The 16,983-nt window shown below is 38.9% G+C and overlaps 2 protein-coding genes and 1 non-coding gene across 7 annotated transcripts in view; 1 reads left to right on the top strand and 2 right to left on the bottom strand.

The window, feature by feature from the left end:
* Nucleotides 1-14,273, top strand: part of NLG-5 (neuroligin 5) — a 133,897-nt gene extending 119,624 nt beyond the window's left edge. For 3 of the 5 annotated variants that reach the window (XM_076690260.1, XM_034328251.2, XM_076690261.1), the window contains 7 exons: nt 463-615; nt 1,394-1,594; nt 6,839-7,031; nt 7,450-7,894; nt 11,256-11,529; nt 11,593-11,739; nt 11,799-14,273. In XM_076690260.1, coding sequence (XP_076546375.1) covers nt 463-615; nt 1,394-1,594; nt 6,839-7,031; nt 7,450-7,894; nt 11,256-11,529; nt 11,593-11,739; nt 11,799-12,445 — 2,060 coding nt within the window. In that variant the 3' untranslated portion in view covers nt 12,446-14,273. The remainder of the gene's footprint in view (nt 1-462; nt 616-1,393; nt 1,595-6,838; nt 7,032-7,449; nt 7,895-11,255; nt 11,530-11,592; nt 11,740-11,798) is intronic. The other 2 variants (XR_013062786.1, XR_013062785.1) reach the window with 2 other exon arrangements.
* A 252-nt stretch (nt 14,274-14,525) lies between these two features.
* On the bottom strand, nt 14,526-16,662 carry La (La autoantigen-like). The gene is made up of 7 exons (XM_034328290.2): nt 16,333-16,662; nt 15,835-16,188; nt 15,591-15,733; nt 15,427-15,511; nt 15,092-15,349; nt 14,884-15,016; nt 14,526-14,699 (listed from the first exon to the last, which is right to left on the bottom strand). Exons 1-7 carry the CDS (start codon nt 16,495-16,497, stop codon nt 14,614-14,616), a joined length of 1,224 nt encoding a protein of 407 aa, XP_034184181.1. The 5' UTR covers nt 16,498-16,662; the 3' UTR covers nt 14,526-14,613.
* LOC117609382 (small nucleolar RNA U6-53/MBII-28) lies at nt 14,754-14,842 on the bottom strand. The gene has a single exon (XR_004582583.1). It is a non-coding gene; the product is annotated as a small nucleolar RNA U6-53/MBII-28 (small nucleolar RNA).
* Nucleotides 16,663-16,983: the final 321 nt, after the last annotated feature.

Raw genomic sequence — 16,983 nt, 5'->3', positions numbered from 1 at the left:
ACTTGAAAGGAAAATTGTGTAATTTGAATGGAGTTACTAATGGAATTGCACGCTATTTTTATTATTTCTTTTCATATAATCCGTGTATTGAAGTTTCCAAGTGATTTAAAGTGTAAGAGAAGACAACTCCTAACTACTGTAAATGGAAATAATTAATAAATATCTAACTGATCTAATATTTCAATAAAAAATCCTCATTCTTTAGCATAAAATGTTAAAGAAAATTTCCTCTCTAATCAGTTTTCATATCTAGCAAGCCAGGTTGCTTTATTCGAGTAAATATATTTATTCAGTGTCTGATTAGACGTTGACCTCTTCTACTGATTCCTAAACAGCACCAATGGAGTTTAGCAAAATGTGTTTAAACCTTATCAATGACAAGTAAATATACTCTTCTGTTGATTAAACGAATAAACCGTGATTCCAATTCGTTTAAGATTAATACATTATGAAATTTTTCAGGTTCGCGAGGACTGGAAGCACCATACGCGGTGATGGTGTACGTCCACGGTGAAAGTTTCGAATGGGGAACTGGGAACATCTACGATGGGTCAGTTTTAGCTAGTGCTGGCCACGTGATAGTGATCACACTTAACTATCGTCTGGGAATCTTAGGTGAGTTTAAAAAAATACAAAGTATCTCTGAATCTTTTTTCAAAAATCTCAATAATTTCACTTTCAAAATTATTTCTTTGAATAATCACGCTATTTTAATTTTCTTTCTGTCTTTCTCAACGAACGAGATTTAACGGTCTGAATGTTACATGAAATCACGATGTTGATCAAAGAACGAACAGGAACACCATCATCGAGGAGGTTCGGCTTTGAACCGCTAATAAACAATTCATGCCGGTCGGATAAATTCTTATTCCAGGGAAAACGTGCTCGTTAATTCATTCGCCGCGTTAAATTCTGTCCGAATGATGTATGCACGCGTCCCAGAAATCCGCCAGGCATCGCATTATTTAACATTATAATTACGCAAGTCCGGCAGATGCATAAATCCCTGCTGTTGGTAGATTTGATATATATCACGGTTCCTTTGTCGTATTCAATTCGCAATATCTATTTACCGTGGACTGTAGAAACCAAAACCGATTACAGTTTCCTCCAATTGAACGTATTACAAAATCAAATGAAAATAAAAAAAAAAAAAAAATAGTAAATTTCATGGCAGTCTGCCTCGATACTGGTCTCATTTTTCTCGGTACAATTTATGTCAAACGTAGAGATGAAAACAATGGAAGAAGAAGAATAATAGGCGGAGAATAGGATCGAAGGGGACAGATATGATAGAATAATAGGGAAGAATAAAGTACAGACGTTTTAGATGTGTTCTTTTTAAACGAAGACACAAGGAAAGTGGTGGAGTTAAGGTTTGGCCGTGTTCCAGGCTTCCTGAGAACTCGTCCGTATCCGGACAGAACGCCAGGATCCGGTGGAAACCTGGCGTTGAAGGATATTGCCATGGGACTACGTTGGGTGCGCGAAAATATCGCTGCTTTCGGAGGAGACCCAACGAAAATCACGTTGATTGGCCACGATACCGGAGCTGCTTTGGTGAATTTGCTGCTACTCGCTCCTTATGGTAAAGGTAGGTTGATAAATGCGTTCTTATATTGAACAGACACATGAAAAATGTGATATAGTAACGGTGGAAGATGATACTGGAGAACGTAGATTGAGAATAGCGAAGGATTCTCTTTTATTTATTTGAAAAAATCGTAGTATGTCTGGTTAAACAGAGAGAATTCAATAGAATAAAGTTCAAACTTTGTGGAATAGAATACTGCCCCTCACACTGTGTGTTTCTCTATATCAACGATCTTAATACTTGTAATCATTTTCTCCTTCGGATAGAGTGTACGGATGAAATATTCCGTATTTTGTGAAAATAAACCAGGAACCGCAAAAAAAAAAAAAAAACGAGTTTGAAACCGAATTCTCAAAACTGCGTTTACGTGGAACGAGCAAAACTAAATTGGCAAAACTCGTCTATGACGAAGGAGCGTAAAATAACAAGCGACACGGACGAGAATCGATTTGGAATGGAGCAGAAATATCGTTGTCGGATACGATTAAAGGATCCTGGCCGGACGATAGATGAATCGACAAGAGATTAATCCAACGAAATCAACGGATCATCGAGATAGGGAAACATCTCGAAAAAAAGAGCGACAAAAAATCGTGCGCGTTGATCTCTACGATTGTGATAAATTGCGTGGCTTCGTTTTATTCCTAGAAAACCAAAAATGTAGTTTTTATTGCACCTCTGCATGGGAGGACGAATTGCGCTTTCCATTTTTGTCTCTTTGAAGACTGTCGTTATCAAATTTTACATTTTATCATTATTATTCAAAGCTTTTATGTATTCTCTGTTGTGGAGGGTAACTTTGGGATTAATCAAAATATTATTTCATTATTTGTGTTTAATGAAATCATTTTTGCGTCAAAGTCCTCCCGAGACAAGAGCCCGAAATTACCCAACGAGAGACATTTGTGGTTTTCAAGAAAAGTATACACAGCCTGGATCCCGACGAGAGCAACGTAAATATTCGAGCGCGGTGTATGATATTATTATAAGAGCCTTGTGCAAACGCGTTGAAACATTAATTATGCTTTGAGACTGCGCTGGTCTGTGAAATAAAGCTGAATTAGTCGGCAATCGACGAATAATTAGCGGAAGCCCGACGCATGCTTTGATTATTCATTACCAATGAAGGTATCCTTGGTAACTCTTGGCCTGTAAAATCAAAAAGCTCGTTAGATATCAAGACACATTGGAATTAATGATTTCTTAATTAACCAACACCTATTCAAACGTGACAGAGAAATTCTTTTTTTTTCTCCATTATTGGATCACAGTTTCAGTCGAACCACTTACGATGAAATAGAAAATCAATGAAAATCAATCAAGTAATAATTTTATTTATTTTATTAATTTAGCTTCTAAACGGGTGAAATCCTTTTTACACAGAATATGAAATAAGTAGAAATTGCTTACATACTAATAATGAAAAAGAAAACTTATGCACAAATATCATCAGCCTAGACCGATTTTAATAATATTTAATTTCAAAAAATTGAAACTCTATCGTTTCATCGTCGTGGGATAATTCCCTGAAAGTTTCATCGAATTCAACCAGACAGGGAATTGCTCGTCTGTCGTGGACAAAGAGTACGTTGGAAAGGTAAAAGTTTCGGGGTATCAGTTTCCTGTTGTACCTACTCACCGGTGGTCGTTCTTAAGTGCATTCCACGACGCATCGGAAAGCTCGGCGTTGCTTCTTATTCGAGGGAAGTTGGTCGTCCGGCATCGGCTTCGAAAAGCGAACAAGGAGACAGGCAGAAAGTGCCCGCAGCGTTGAACGAAGAGGAACTGTTTCAACGATGTTTCCTGTAACTGCTAGAAACGGAGATGCTACGTTACCAAAGCAGTCTGAAGATGTAAACTGTTTGCCAGCGTTTCCGCTGACACCGGAAACGTCTGGAAATGGCTAGGCAGGTGGTGAAATCCTGTTCAGAGAACCACGAACATTCGAAGTAACTCCTCTCCCTGGTTTCCCTTGTTTATTTTATCGTGTTCCCTGGAAACTGTCTTTGTTTCTCTGGAACAGCAGGATGCATTACCTTTCCTACGTGAATTCACCTTTGTGCTTCTGTTATTTGTACCTGTAAAGCTGCGAATCATTTACAGGGTGTTCGACAACAGGTGGGAGATTTTTTAAGGGGTGATTCTAGGGATCAAAATAAGACGAAAATCAAGAATTACGAAATAGCGTTTGCGGCTTTGTTTTCCAGTAATTAACGTTTAGAAATTCGAATAAAAAGTGCAACCTGCCCAGCACCGACGCGACGACTGTACGTCAGGTCAGCAGGGGCAGGTACAGTCATAACCAAGAATCATTGAATAGTAGAAACTTACCTCGTGCTATTCTGTTTCTCGGTACTGCAGCATTCGGCTTTCTCTTCTTGGTTATGATTGTACCCACGCCTGCTGACCTGATGTTCAGTCGTCGGTGCTGGGCAGGTTGCAGGTTTCAGGCGCTTTTTTCATTTTATTTTGATCCCTAGAATCACCACTTAAAAAAACTACAACCTTAACACGTTGAATGCCATAGGGGGTCACCGATGACCGGCATCACAAATTACACGCAGTCCAATAATAATTAAAAGAAAATGATAGAAAAATATTATTTTCAATAGTATTGTTATTATACTAATAATGTAAGGTACCAAGTTAAAAGCTTGACATTTGAAATTTGAAAATTAATTATTCCTATTCTTAATAATTAGAGCTTTAACACGTCTCGTAAGAAATGTCCATTTTCACTGCGGCAGTTAATGTGTTAAACTAAAAACATGAAAAATAGAAGAACACATCATCTCTTTCTCTTTTTTTTTTTTTACAGACACTTAACTTTCGTTGCGATAAGTTTGCGCTTCTATTAAGAATCGTGTAGATAGTAAACGTGTCGTCCAAGTCTGCCACGGATATCCTCGTCTCGTGAGTCATCCGGGAAAGCGGGCAGAACGATTGGAAAGGAAAAGAGAAATAGATAGGAAACCGATGTGCCTGGTTCGCATTGAATCAGCCAATCGCCAGGAATCACGCTCCGCTGCCTCCGTGATTACTCGCCAAGCCAATCGTTCGTGTACAGGCTCTATGAGAGGCGAGAAACAGCTCGAGAATAGCGGCTGAAGGGAAAAGAAGAAAAAGGGAAATGGATTCGCGAATGACTCCTGGGACCCCTCGAGATCCCATTCCTTCGCAACGACCGAAACGAAGATCGGCTACGAGTTTGTTGTTTCGCCTCTCGAATTTCATCCGAGACATCAAGTCGAATGACAGAATTGAAGACAAATGGTTCCTTCGAATCTGACGAGTAGATATAAGAGGGTAGGATTGACAAGTTTCTTGTTTGCCTTTAATCTTCCCCGAGTGTCCTCTATTTTATCTTCCTTTCTTTATTTCTATGTTTCAAGAGAATTTTTCGTTTTCCTTCGTCCCTGCAGACGATCGTTATCCCGATCCAGAGGAGGAGAAGGAAATTCCAGCGATAGCTTATCGAGCAGTGTTAATTAATTGAGGCTGAATCCGTGTTCCTCGTTCAAGTTCCAGCACTTTGGAATTAACGTTCGCTCTGCCACGATTCACGGGCTGCTCTCCCGTCGTGTGGAAAAGTTTACAAGCCAAGAAGTTCCGATATTTAGTGAAGTGGCGCGATTGAAATAATAGGTGCGATCCTAGCACGCTGATGGAATTACGAAAGTTTAAATATTCTGTTTGTTGACACAAGTTAACGTTACCTGCGCTCGATGAATATTTCATTTGTTTTTTTAAAGGACCTCTCAGGAATACCATCTTCGTGAGTTCTGAAATATTTTCGAACAGGATTAAATGCTGGATATTTAAACAAATATCGCATCTTCGAAAATTGCACCGATAATAAATATTTGCGTTCCTACCAGACGAAGGATATTTCCATTGCACGTGTATTGCATCGTGCTCCTCTTCGGCATCGCTTGGGATTAATCTGAATACCTTGCAGTATTTCCACCCGGAGTCACGTCGATGGTTAAAGGACGATCATTTGCTTGGATATCATCTAGCGAGTCAATTTCACCACCCTGAAAATATAGGGGGTAGTTAGAACAGAAATAGGAATAATTGAAAAAATAAAATATAAATTGAAAGTTTCGCGCGTTTTTATATTCGGAAAACTTGATCTTACGACGATAAGATCGGACGGCAGGGAATAAATTGTTTCAGGGGAAAATATTCGTCTCGTAAACGGGGGACAAAATTGGCATTCCATTCGCTGTACGAAGATTACGGTTCTACCTGTGTCCCATCCTACCATAACTCGTCGCCAACCTCGTTTCAGTCTCCTTGAATATCTTTTATTATCGCGTAAATCTCTTTGAGCTATCGTGGATAACGACTTTACCGTGTTGATGTTGTAATAACTTCGATATATCCGGCTCTCCACCCTCCTTTCGACTTTAATGCGTCCTTTCTTACGAACGATATAATGTCGTAACACTTGAGAAGATCGATGAGAATGTATTTTGTTGTTATATTCTTTCTATTCGTCGTAAAAAATTGCGTTAAACGATTAATATTTAATTTGCGTTAGGCGGAATTGAAGAAACCAGGGAAAAGAAAGTGGATTCAGTAGAAATCAGTGAAATTGGTCAGACATTAATGCATTTTTTTTCTAATAATCAAATTTGTGACTAAATATTGGTCTGTGGTAACAATAATTTAATATATAAGCAAAATAATGGTAGAAAAAGCAAGTAGAATTGTTTTAAATCCATATCCTTTTATCTTTCAGTAGTAGAAATCAACCATTGGTCAGGCATGTCTCGTATATCTTCCATTCTACACAACTACAAATTAAAATGTATTTTGTTGTTATATCCTTTCTATTCGTCATAAAAAATTGCATTAAACGATTAATATTTAATTTGCGTTAGGCGGAATTGAAGAAACCAGGGAAAGGGAAGTGAATTCAGTAGAAATCCGTGAAATTGGTCAGACATGAATGCATTCTTTTTCTTATAATCAAATTTGTGACTAAATATTGGTCTCTGGTAACAATAATTTAATATATAAGCAACATAATGATAACAAATTCAAGTAGAATTGTTTTAAATCCATATCCTTTTATCTTTCAGTAGTAGAAGTTAACCATTGGTCAGACGTGTCTCTTATATCTTCCATTCTATACAACTACCAATTAATTTCAATTGATAACGAATAATATTTATAGTGCCTGTTTATAAACAATAAATAGTAGAATAACAAAGGAAATTTTTGTCATATTTCCAGGTCTGTTCCACAGGGTGGTATTATCAAGTGGGTCAGCGTTAAGCCCATGGGCGTCTGTTCACGATCCAAACGACCTACGTCTTAAAGTAGCTGAGCAAATAGGTTGTTCCACGGAAAACGACGAAGATATTGCCGACTGTCTACGCGGTACTCCCCTTCGCCAGCTGATGGGGGTTGAACTACCGGAAATCCGGTAAGATATCGTCTCTTTACGAGCTTGATTCGAGAATGACTTAACCAGGAATATTTCGTCATAAAATTGGCTATTCCCGTTTATTATGGCTCCAATAAATTCTTTATAACGCTCGTTCCTTCCTACTAAAATACTCAGTTATCCCCGTGTTGGAGCATCTCAATATTTCTATTTTACACAATTATCATTTTCTTATCCTGCAATGTTTTAATATCACGGTGTCTCGATCGCATTTCACTATCCGTGCCGTTCATCGTAGATCAAAGTGAACGATACCCTCTAATCGGCCAGTAACCGTTCACCCTACCTACACCCCATTGTTAGCTTCCGGTTCGCGACCGATCGATCGCCGTTCCTCCCTCTGTCTCGCAACTTCTCCTTATCGCTTCCCTGTTGAACAAGAAATTTTCCTCGCCAGATTCGTGCCTCGCATCGGACCCGGCTTGCCAGTGGACCAAAATAATCCCGATCCGGGCCTGGACATGGAGAGAATCAGCGACACGTTCATCAAGGTGCCTCTGATACTCGGCGTATCCAGCACCGAGTCGAATCTCGATTTCAACGCGAACGATATACAATACGGCTTCGAGGAAGATCATCGGAATCGCGTGCTTCGTACGTTCATCAGGAACGCGTACGTTTATCATCTGAACGAAATCTTCTCGGCGGTGAGGAACGAGTACACGGACTGGGACAAGCCGGTTCTTCATCCCATCATCATTAGGGACTCGACCATGGAGGCGTTGAGTGACGGACACACCGTGGCACCGCTCATGAGAATAGCCTTTTATCACGCCAGGAGAGGTGCCAAGACTTACTTCTATCACTTCAGCCATCAGAACAAGAACAGCGGATATATGGAGGTCAGTGATAGGATGGAACTTTGGATAGGATTTAGGGAAAGGGTTGACGTGATTCTCACGGTCCATTATTTCAATTAGGATGAAAGTAATTTTCTTAGGAATTTTGGATCTTTTTTCTGCTGCTGCAGGGATGTACCATTTAATTATTCAAAAGAAAATTGACTAAGCTCCTTCTGGTAGTGAAAATGAGTTATTTTATAAATTTACTCTGTCTCTTATCCGAAGTGTCTGCTCGGGAAACTAATTCAAAAGGAGCCGCATCTTTTAAACGGCAAATAACCCGTATAAAGCGTCGAGACGGTAAACGTGGCTCTTTGAACTACCTCCGCTTGTAAACTTGTTTCTCGCGGCATCCTTCTTTTTTTTATTTCCTCCTCCGCACGTTTATTCGCGACTTCTTTGATTCTTCGCGAAATTCCTTAAGTACACCAGCCACCACCGTCAAAGAGCCGGACTCGTACTTCGGAGTTCCGCATACAACTCGAGCCGAGTGAAAACGAAAAGTAGAGCAGAGCCGGGAAAGAAGCTGCTTAAGTCTCGGTTAATTTTGCATAATATTACGAGTGTATATCTCTCGTTCTGTGTTCACCAACATTGCTAAGAAATTAAGTTTCTTCTCAAGAGATTGCAATCCAGATTTTTAAGGGTCGGTATACAGAACAACCTCCCTCCGTTCATCTCACGCTATTTCAAGATAATTAACGATAATTAAGGTAACAGTCTCGCCCTCGCCGAACGGAAGTAAATAAAGGAGACGGAGAAATAGCGCGCGTTTAACTTCGCTTAATTTAATCACGAGAACGAACGATCGAGCTTCGAACTGTCTGAGATTGCCTCTGCAATCTTGCGTTTCCTCGCCATCGATTCGCTTCTTCGTGCCGAGCTCTCTCTCTCTTAACCGCTGCCCATGATTTCACGATGAAGCTACTGATTTAATCAGACGGGGCCGCAGAAGCGGGGTTGCATGACGTCCGCGTTATACCGGAACTCTAGCACCGTGTAAATTAAGCGTAATCTTATCTACAACTTTGCACTGGATATCGGAATTCGTCAGCTTCGGGTTATAGGGTCTTCCCGGTTAATTCGACAAGTTTTTCACCGGCAAATCGAATTTCCGTTGATTTAAGGAAGAAAATTAATTGAACACCAAGTAGAATCATTTTCGAACATCGTGATTTTTATCATTCCGATAGAAATAAATGTATCATGTTGCGGGACATAATTTATAACCCATGGGATGATTCCATAATGGCTGGAATAATTTGACGTGTTCAATTTGCATTTACCAGCATCGTCGATTAACTACGATTAACGGACATGGTTTCGCGTCATTGTCGATGAATTTTAATTATCAGTAATTAACACGGTAATAAATTACCGCCAGTTTATTGTAACGCGCGGTAAGATATCGATACAGCGACCTTTGATAGTGGTATAAAATTATTAAACAGAGCCCCGAATTTTGTTTCAAATGATGATATCGAAATCGTATTAACCCATTAACTGCCAAATTTTTATATTTGATATTTTTATTTAACATTTTATTTAATATAATCCTATTGCAAGTGATAAAAGAATATACATATACATATACACGAAGTAAGTTTCTACTATTCAATGATTCTTGGTTATGACTGTACCAACCCCTGCTGCCCTGACGTTCAGTCGGCGCGTCGGTGCTGGGCAGGTTGCAGGTTTCAGGCGCTTTTTACTAGAATTTTTAAACGTTAATTACTGGAAAACGAAGGCGCAAACACTATTTCGTTATTCTTGATTTTCGTCTTATTTTGATCCCTAGAATCACCCCTTAAAATTTTGCCACCTGTTGTCGAACACTCAGTATATGACTGTACCTTCCCCTGCTGATCTGACGTTCAGTCGTCGGTGCTGGGCAGGTTGCAGGTTTCAGGCGCTTTTTATTCGAATTTTTAAACATTAATTACTGGAAAACAAAACCGCAAACGCTATTTCGTTATTCTTGATTTTCGTCTTATTTTGATCCCTAGAATCACCCCTTAAAATTTTGCCCACCTGTTGTCGAACACCCTGTATATTCAAATCCCCATTTGGGGTTCGTGGTAGCAAATGGTTTAAGAAGGAACAAAGTATCTTTGCGTAACCGGAGTTAAAGAACTGTGTAGTTATCGTAGCACGTAGCAGGTAAATCAGAAGGCAACTCAAAAGTTAATAAGTTCCAGCCCTGTTGCTATGGTTAATAGCGATTTAGTGCGTTTGCTTGGGGGGCATGGCCAACTGTGTACGCACAAAGCGAAATTTAATTAAATCAGCCGCGTAAGGCGGCTCGTTTAATAAGTTCCGGTGTCGCTGCTAACTCTTTGTAACTTTAAGCATTACTGTTATCAACCTGTCGTGCGGTAAATTCAGAGCCTACGAGGGGGGAAAGAATGGTCGATGGTGAGTTAGGGTAGCGAGAAAGAAAATAAGAAGATTATTAGGGGTGGAAGTAAAAAGAAGGAGAAGTACAGTATATTAATAATAGGAGACTGAAATTGGAGGATCATATATTGGGTATCAGATAAATTAGAAGAGAGAAGGGTTGCTGGTAACATGAAGGGATCTTAGTTGTATAGAGTGCATTATTTGGAACCCGATAACTCAATATCTTAACATCCTCGGAACCCCATAGTCGATACTTTAAAGAACACTGTACTAGAGCAATTTAATAGCCCCTGATCAATTCTCCAATATTTGTAAAATATCAAGTATATCAGTCTTCGATACTCTAACATTCCAATTCCACAAATAATATAATACTGAAAATACTTGAAATATATTTGATATCTCGGCGCACGATAAAGATAAGCCGAGCCGTAACACTGGAAAATTAAATTTAAAGTTTAACGCTCTCTACAAAGTGCTTCCCTTTTCGAACGCTCGAACGAGAAACATCCCTTTAAGCCCGTTTTACAAGCTGCGATGCGTTTAGCAGAGTTAAGCAACTCATCCATTAAACAATCCGAGCCGATAAGCGTTAAGACACACCTGTAAATTCACCGGCTAATCCAGCCGCACGCTTCTTCGACTGTTGCGAAATGTATGCACGCGCATGCACCAATCTGTAGAGCAATCTACGGGAGAGAAGTGTCGAGGATGCCAGGATCAAGGAGGACGCCCGAGAGGTCGGGGCTCTCTATATTCGCTTGCTTGTGCTGCGAATTAAGGAGATTTGCATTGCGTCCCTGATGCGGAACACAAACAAAATCGGCCCGGTCCGAACGATTCGCGCTCCGATTTGCAATTACAATTATCGAAGCGAAACCGGTGTTGCGACTGAAGTAGAAATCTTAATCGCCAGCCGAAGCGAAAATTTTATGAACATAGAACGGCGATTCTGTTTCAGCGTCTCGGCAGCATACGGGGAGAGGATATACCTTACATCTTCGGTTTGCCGCTGGTAGCCGGAGGACTTTTCTTCCCTCGAAACTACTCCCGCCAGGATCAAGGAGTCGCCGAGGCGGTTCTCACGTTCTTCACGAACTTCGCGAAAACAGGCAATCCGAACGAACCGCACAAAATCGAATCGGTGGATTACGGAACGCCGAAGGAGAAAACTCGATATCGTGGACTCACTTGGGAACAATACGAAACCGGTACTCAACAGTACCTGACAATCGGTAGGTGTTTGATAAAATGCGCGCTGGATATAATCTACTCTGTATTCTTCGTTTGAATTTTAGCTATGAAACCGAAAATGAAGAGCCACTATCGTGGTCACAAGATGGCCGTTTGGTTAAATCTGATACCTCAACTCCATCGGCCTGGGGACGATGACGTTTCCATGCGGCATCATCATTTCCGAGAAAGGGGTGATCACTTCTACGCAGGTAAGAAAGTTATTTTCACCCTCTTGATAGATTAATTTTCATCGAAAAATTTCTTTCAGGACCTGTTCGAGACGAGTGGTACACCCCTCTGCCGCTGGTAGGAACGACGAAAAGCAGCGCCTCCTCGACGACTGCGTGCAGCACTTCGACAGGGGAGGACTCCGTTGCCGAGGACATCACTCCCATCCTGGACGACTCGGAGGACGACGCGGAACTCTTGCAAAGACTGACCTCCCGACATTATTACAGCACCACCACTGCCCTAGCCATCACCGTAGGTGTCGGTTGTATTCTCCTAGTACTGAACATGTTGATATTCGCGGGGATTTACTACCAAAGAGACCGGGACAAGAAGAGAGCAGCGATGGATTGCACCCCCAATGGCCAAGAATCCTTACCAATGACCACCAGATCGTCGATCAAGGCTCCTGACAGTCCCAGATCGACCCAAGAACCTCCTCCGTCGTACACTACCCTGGCTAGGAGTCCTTCTATCCAGGAACATCAACAGATTCCTCAGAATCAATCCGCCGACGCGGATGAACAATCGATATGTGAACAGAAAGCTAGCCACGCGACCAGCAACACCATCCACAAGGATCCAATACCCCCGAAACCACCCACAAGGACTACCAGCTCTCTTAGCACTACAGGCAGTACCAACACCATCAAGAAACGGGTGCAAATTCAGGAGATATCAGTATAGCATTAGGGGTTGCCCCTAGAGGGCAACACGAAGACGAAGAAGGTGACTTTCGTGGACCTTGAAGCCACGGTAGAGTCGAAATTTTGAGATTTTGGTAAGGATGTACAATGGAGGATACCTTGGCTAGATTTATGCTTGTGGTTTACAGAGGTACGTCGATAGATAATGGAACACTGGATCTACTTTTCACGAAGAGGCTGAGGTAGAATGGTGGGCCTGTTGAAATTTAAAGGACAGTTAGATTATTACTGTGGATGTATTAAGAAGACATTTTGATGTTTATTGGAAAACTGATTACTATGGTGCTGAAATTTAAATAAACAGCTGTAACTGCCTCGTCGGAATGTTTTAAAAAGATTGGAGGTGCTACTCGGTCTTGAAATGTTGTGGCTACGCGTCTTTTCAGGTGTCGCGTGTTTTCTTTCCTGAAATGCTTAAGTCGAGACTATGAGAAACTGCATTAATTAATTCGCAGAGGACATTATAAAAGTGCCCTGATCGATATTCTCTTCGAAGTATAACTTTTGAAAAATGATAATTCGAAAGAGATGAAATCCAAGATGGTAGCGATGGTCGCAGGCGTAGACTAACTTCCGGTATAATCGACGCTAGGCACACGAATGATTCCTACTTCCTTTAATACGCGAAAACTTCGAGGTCTTTTCTATCCCAATTATTGAAAGTTGTGCACAGATTCGCACGGATAATCAATTAGTTAAGGTCTGTGTAAAGCGATTCATAGATTTTCGAGAGAATCCGTAAGGTGACGATGATTCTTCCGATCTACTTTGTAGTGACGATCAGCGTGATCCTTTGAAACGAAAGGCAAAATTTAAATATAAATCGGTGTGTTAATTAATACGTCTGATTGTTTAATAGTTGCTTACCATTATTATCAATTAAATTTATTTTAACTAGGAACTTCTTTAAGTAAATTTTGTATAATTCATTCAAACTACCCCTTAGGTTGCTAAATTATTCATAACCTCGTCAATTTTGTATCATCTCGTCATCTCGATGTCATTCATTAACAAAATTATCAAAAAAAAGTTATATATATTTATGCACCCGATATCGATTAGACCAGCGCGTGTTCACACGAAACTTTCCACAAGTGTTTCGTTCGTAATTAAAATTAAAATCGATACGAATGACGCATAGAATTAAATAATTAATTAATGTTCGAACTTCAACTAAACTCGCGCAACAATTGTGGAAGGTAGAGAAAACTCTGGTCGCAATGTGTGCTCAAAAAAACGTAATCATAAAGTGGAACAGAATTTCCTTCGAACTAAATAATGCCTAGATTTCCTCTTCGACCAAGTAATCTAAAACCAGATTATGCTCACGCTTACACGAATATTATTCGTCTTTGTAGGATTTTTTCAAGGTAATTCTAACGAAAATGAATTGAGCGATAATAATCTGGATTCGTGAAGCTCAACGTATATGATACCATTGAACAAAATCAGCAAGGATATTTAATTAATTAATTTTTTTCATTCCTCAGGATGTACGAAATACTGCGAAAGAATTAATCTTTTTCCTTCATTTTTAAAATTGATCATTTACAACTATCGTGCGCATTGTCTGAGGCACATGAAATAATGAAAACGTAACATTGTACTTTAGGTACGTTAAAAAAAAAAAAAAGAATTGAAGTATATTGGATGTGAGTGGTTCAAATCGCCAACACATTGTGATTGTCCGTTAAATGTATGAACGGGATTGTGGAGCACATAACAGTGAAATTTGAGTAGTAAATTAGTTGAACTACCTTTATAAGTTTTACTGTAAACCAATAAAATGCTGATTTCTAAATATACTGCAACCTCGTTGATTTCTATGCATCTTTGTATTATTCTTTTAATTATATATTTCATTTGCAATATTTTGGATAGGGACTGACAATGATGTTATGAAATAATGTATAATTTACGAATATAAACGCTATTGTACTTTTTATACTTTAAATAATACACACTGCTTGAGCACAACAGAGAATTATGCATTTAAAGTAGGTGTTTACTTTGAATACCCAGCAGTGTAACGTTTATCTTTCTTATTTTATACATATGTATACATGTGATAAAAATATATTAATACACATGTACAGCGAAGTAAGTATAGAATATTTAAGTTTTACAAAGTTAAATGATCTTCTTAGATTATTCAACAGTCGTTTTCTTAGCAGGAGTAGAATCAGCACTGTCGCTATTGCGTCTTTTCCTTTGTCCCCGTTGCGCGTAACGGCCTATAAAAGAATTCTTTAATTCAACTCCTTATATTTTAACTGAATCGAATACTTTCATGTATGAAACATTCAGTATATTTGAAGTTCAACTCATCGAGACCCAAACGTTCTCTCGATATTAGCATGGCAAGTCATCATAGAAAAGTATGAAATAGTAATAGGAAAAGTTCAATTAAACACTTGCCTCTCTTGCTCTTCTTCCCTTTAGGATATTTCTGCCTTAGGTTCGACATTTCTCCTTGCGCTTTTATCAGATATTTTTCTTCTTCCTCGCCCTCGAGGATGCGGCATGTAACATGCTTCCCGCGTATTAATACCTTTTAACACGATAAACAATGAAAGCGTAGAATAATGCCAAACAAATTTGTTTTTAAAACATCTGAAACACTTACTTTGCTGTCTTTCATTTTGTCAACAACAGCTTTCGCCGCATTTTCTCCTTGCAAGCGAACCCAACCTTTTTCGTCACCTATCTTAAAATCTACGAACGCGATACTAGCGTCTAATTCACCTAAACGTTCCTTAATATCTTCCCTAGTACAACTTCTAGGTACACCAGAAAAATGAATCACGCAACCTTTAGGTAATGCAACTTCCTTTCCATTTTCTTCTTCTTCCTCGCCACTCTGTTCATCTTCTTTGTCTTTTGCCTTTTGAAGGAAGGAATTATAAGTTTATGTATTTTATTTGATTAACATAAATAAGTTAAATAATTATTTATACTGACATTTTCAGATTTCTTTGATTTTCCTTCTGCCTTCTTCTGTTTTTTATCTTCTCTCTCTTTAGCTTTCTCCACACTATAGTCTGCTCTGTAATTTTAAACAAAGCTGCAATAGAGAATTACTAATAAAAAAACATTTATGTAAAGCTGCATATAGTCTAACTTACGACCACTTCTTAATTAATTCAGTTTCTCCAAATTTTATAGAATCTCTAGCCATAAAAGCTTTAGCATCCTCTAAAGTTTTAAACTGTACAAAAATGGATCCTTTGAACTGCAATTTTTTATCTTTATCCAGATACTTCCTCATCTATCAAACAAGAAAATGGTCTGAAAATCTAAACATTTTTCTGCAAATTTTCTTTAGGCTAAATACAAAATGTTCTTTTTGTATCCAATTAAGATACTTACAACAATATTTTCAAATGGTTCAAAGTCATTAAAGAATGTTTTGAGTTTTTCAATATTGGTATCGCTTAAAGGAAATCCCTTTATATAGACTGTTTTGGCTTCTTGTGCCTTTCTATATTCTTCGTTATACACTGGCAAAGGATGCTCCGGTGAACGACGTATCTTTTTTTTGTCCTCAGATATTTCCATAATATCACTTAATTCTACAGCTTTCAATATAACATCAATATCTTTGCTCAAGGAAGCCAACATTTTAAAATTTAACATGATATTCATTGGAATCCATCCATCATCCAACTTTGTTTGCTCGATAAGAAACTTATCTCTTTGCATATTAACATCTCCAAAATAGAACTGCACAAAAGGTGACTATTAATACTTACAATATTAAATGCTTTTTAAAGCTATGACGTAAAACGTTTAACCGCGTTTAGGCAGAAAGTGTATGCACATGTAACTCGTAAGAAATAATTTACTTGCTACATTAAGACGCAATACCTCGATTTGACTCTTTATCTTTTGTAGAAGCTCCTTGGATGGTTCTTCCACCTTTTGTTCAGCTTTTTCCTCGGCATTAGAAACCGGCTTCTCGCATTTTGATTCATTAGCAGCAACGTCATTTTGTACTTTTTCAACTTTAGTTTCTTCTTGGCCGTTCTCCATTTCTTTTACTTATTAATCAACAGGAGTTACAAAAAATCTATGCTGTTGAATCTTTAGAAAACGTAAATATAAGTCAATTTCTAAAAATCGAACTCAAAACATCACGACGCACACGTGCCCTTACTGTTTCTGAAACCGGAAATACATCAGTATACAAGCCATTGCTTTATCTAACAGCGGCTACAAATAAAGAAAGACCGGACATATTTTTGTTCTCAAGAGGTCACGATTTTGGGGTCCCAGATAACCCCGTGCGCAATAGGTCTGCATGTTGAGACTACAGCTAGTATAACAATCGTACCTACATTACCAACTCCTCTCTTACCGCACTACAGACTGACATCTGAAATTTTCACTCCCTCTGATTTTTCACAAGTCAGACAAAATCAGCACAAGTTCGAAAAATTATTAAAATAATTATTTGACAAACTTATATTTTGAGAAAACCGCCTAGAATTCAGTATTTTTAAAGTTCGACCATTGCGC

Source organism: Osmia lignaria, chromosome 9 (assembly GCF_051020975.1).
Source record: "Osmia lignaria lignaria isolate PbOS001 chromosome 9, iyOsmLign1, whole genome shotgun sequence".
Lineage (NCBI taxonomy): Eukaryota > Metazoa > Arthropoda > Insecta > Hymenoptera > Megachilidae > Osmia > Osmia lignaria.
Note: the sequence above shows the minus strand (reverse complement) of the source record. Positions and strands in the feature narration are given on the sequence as shown.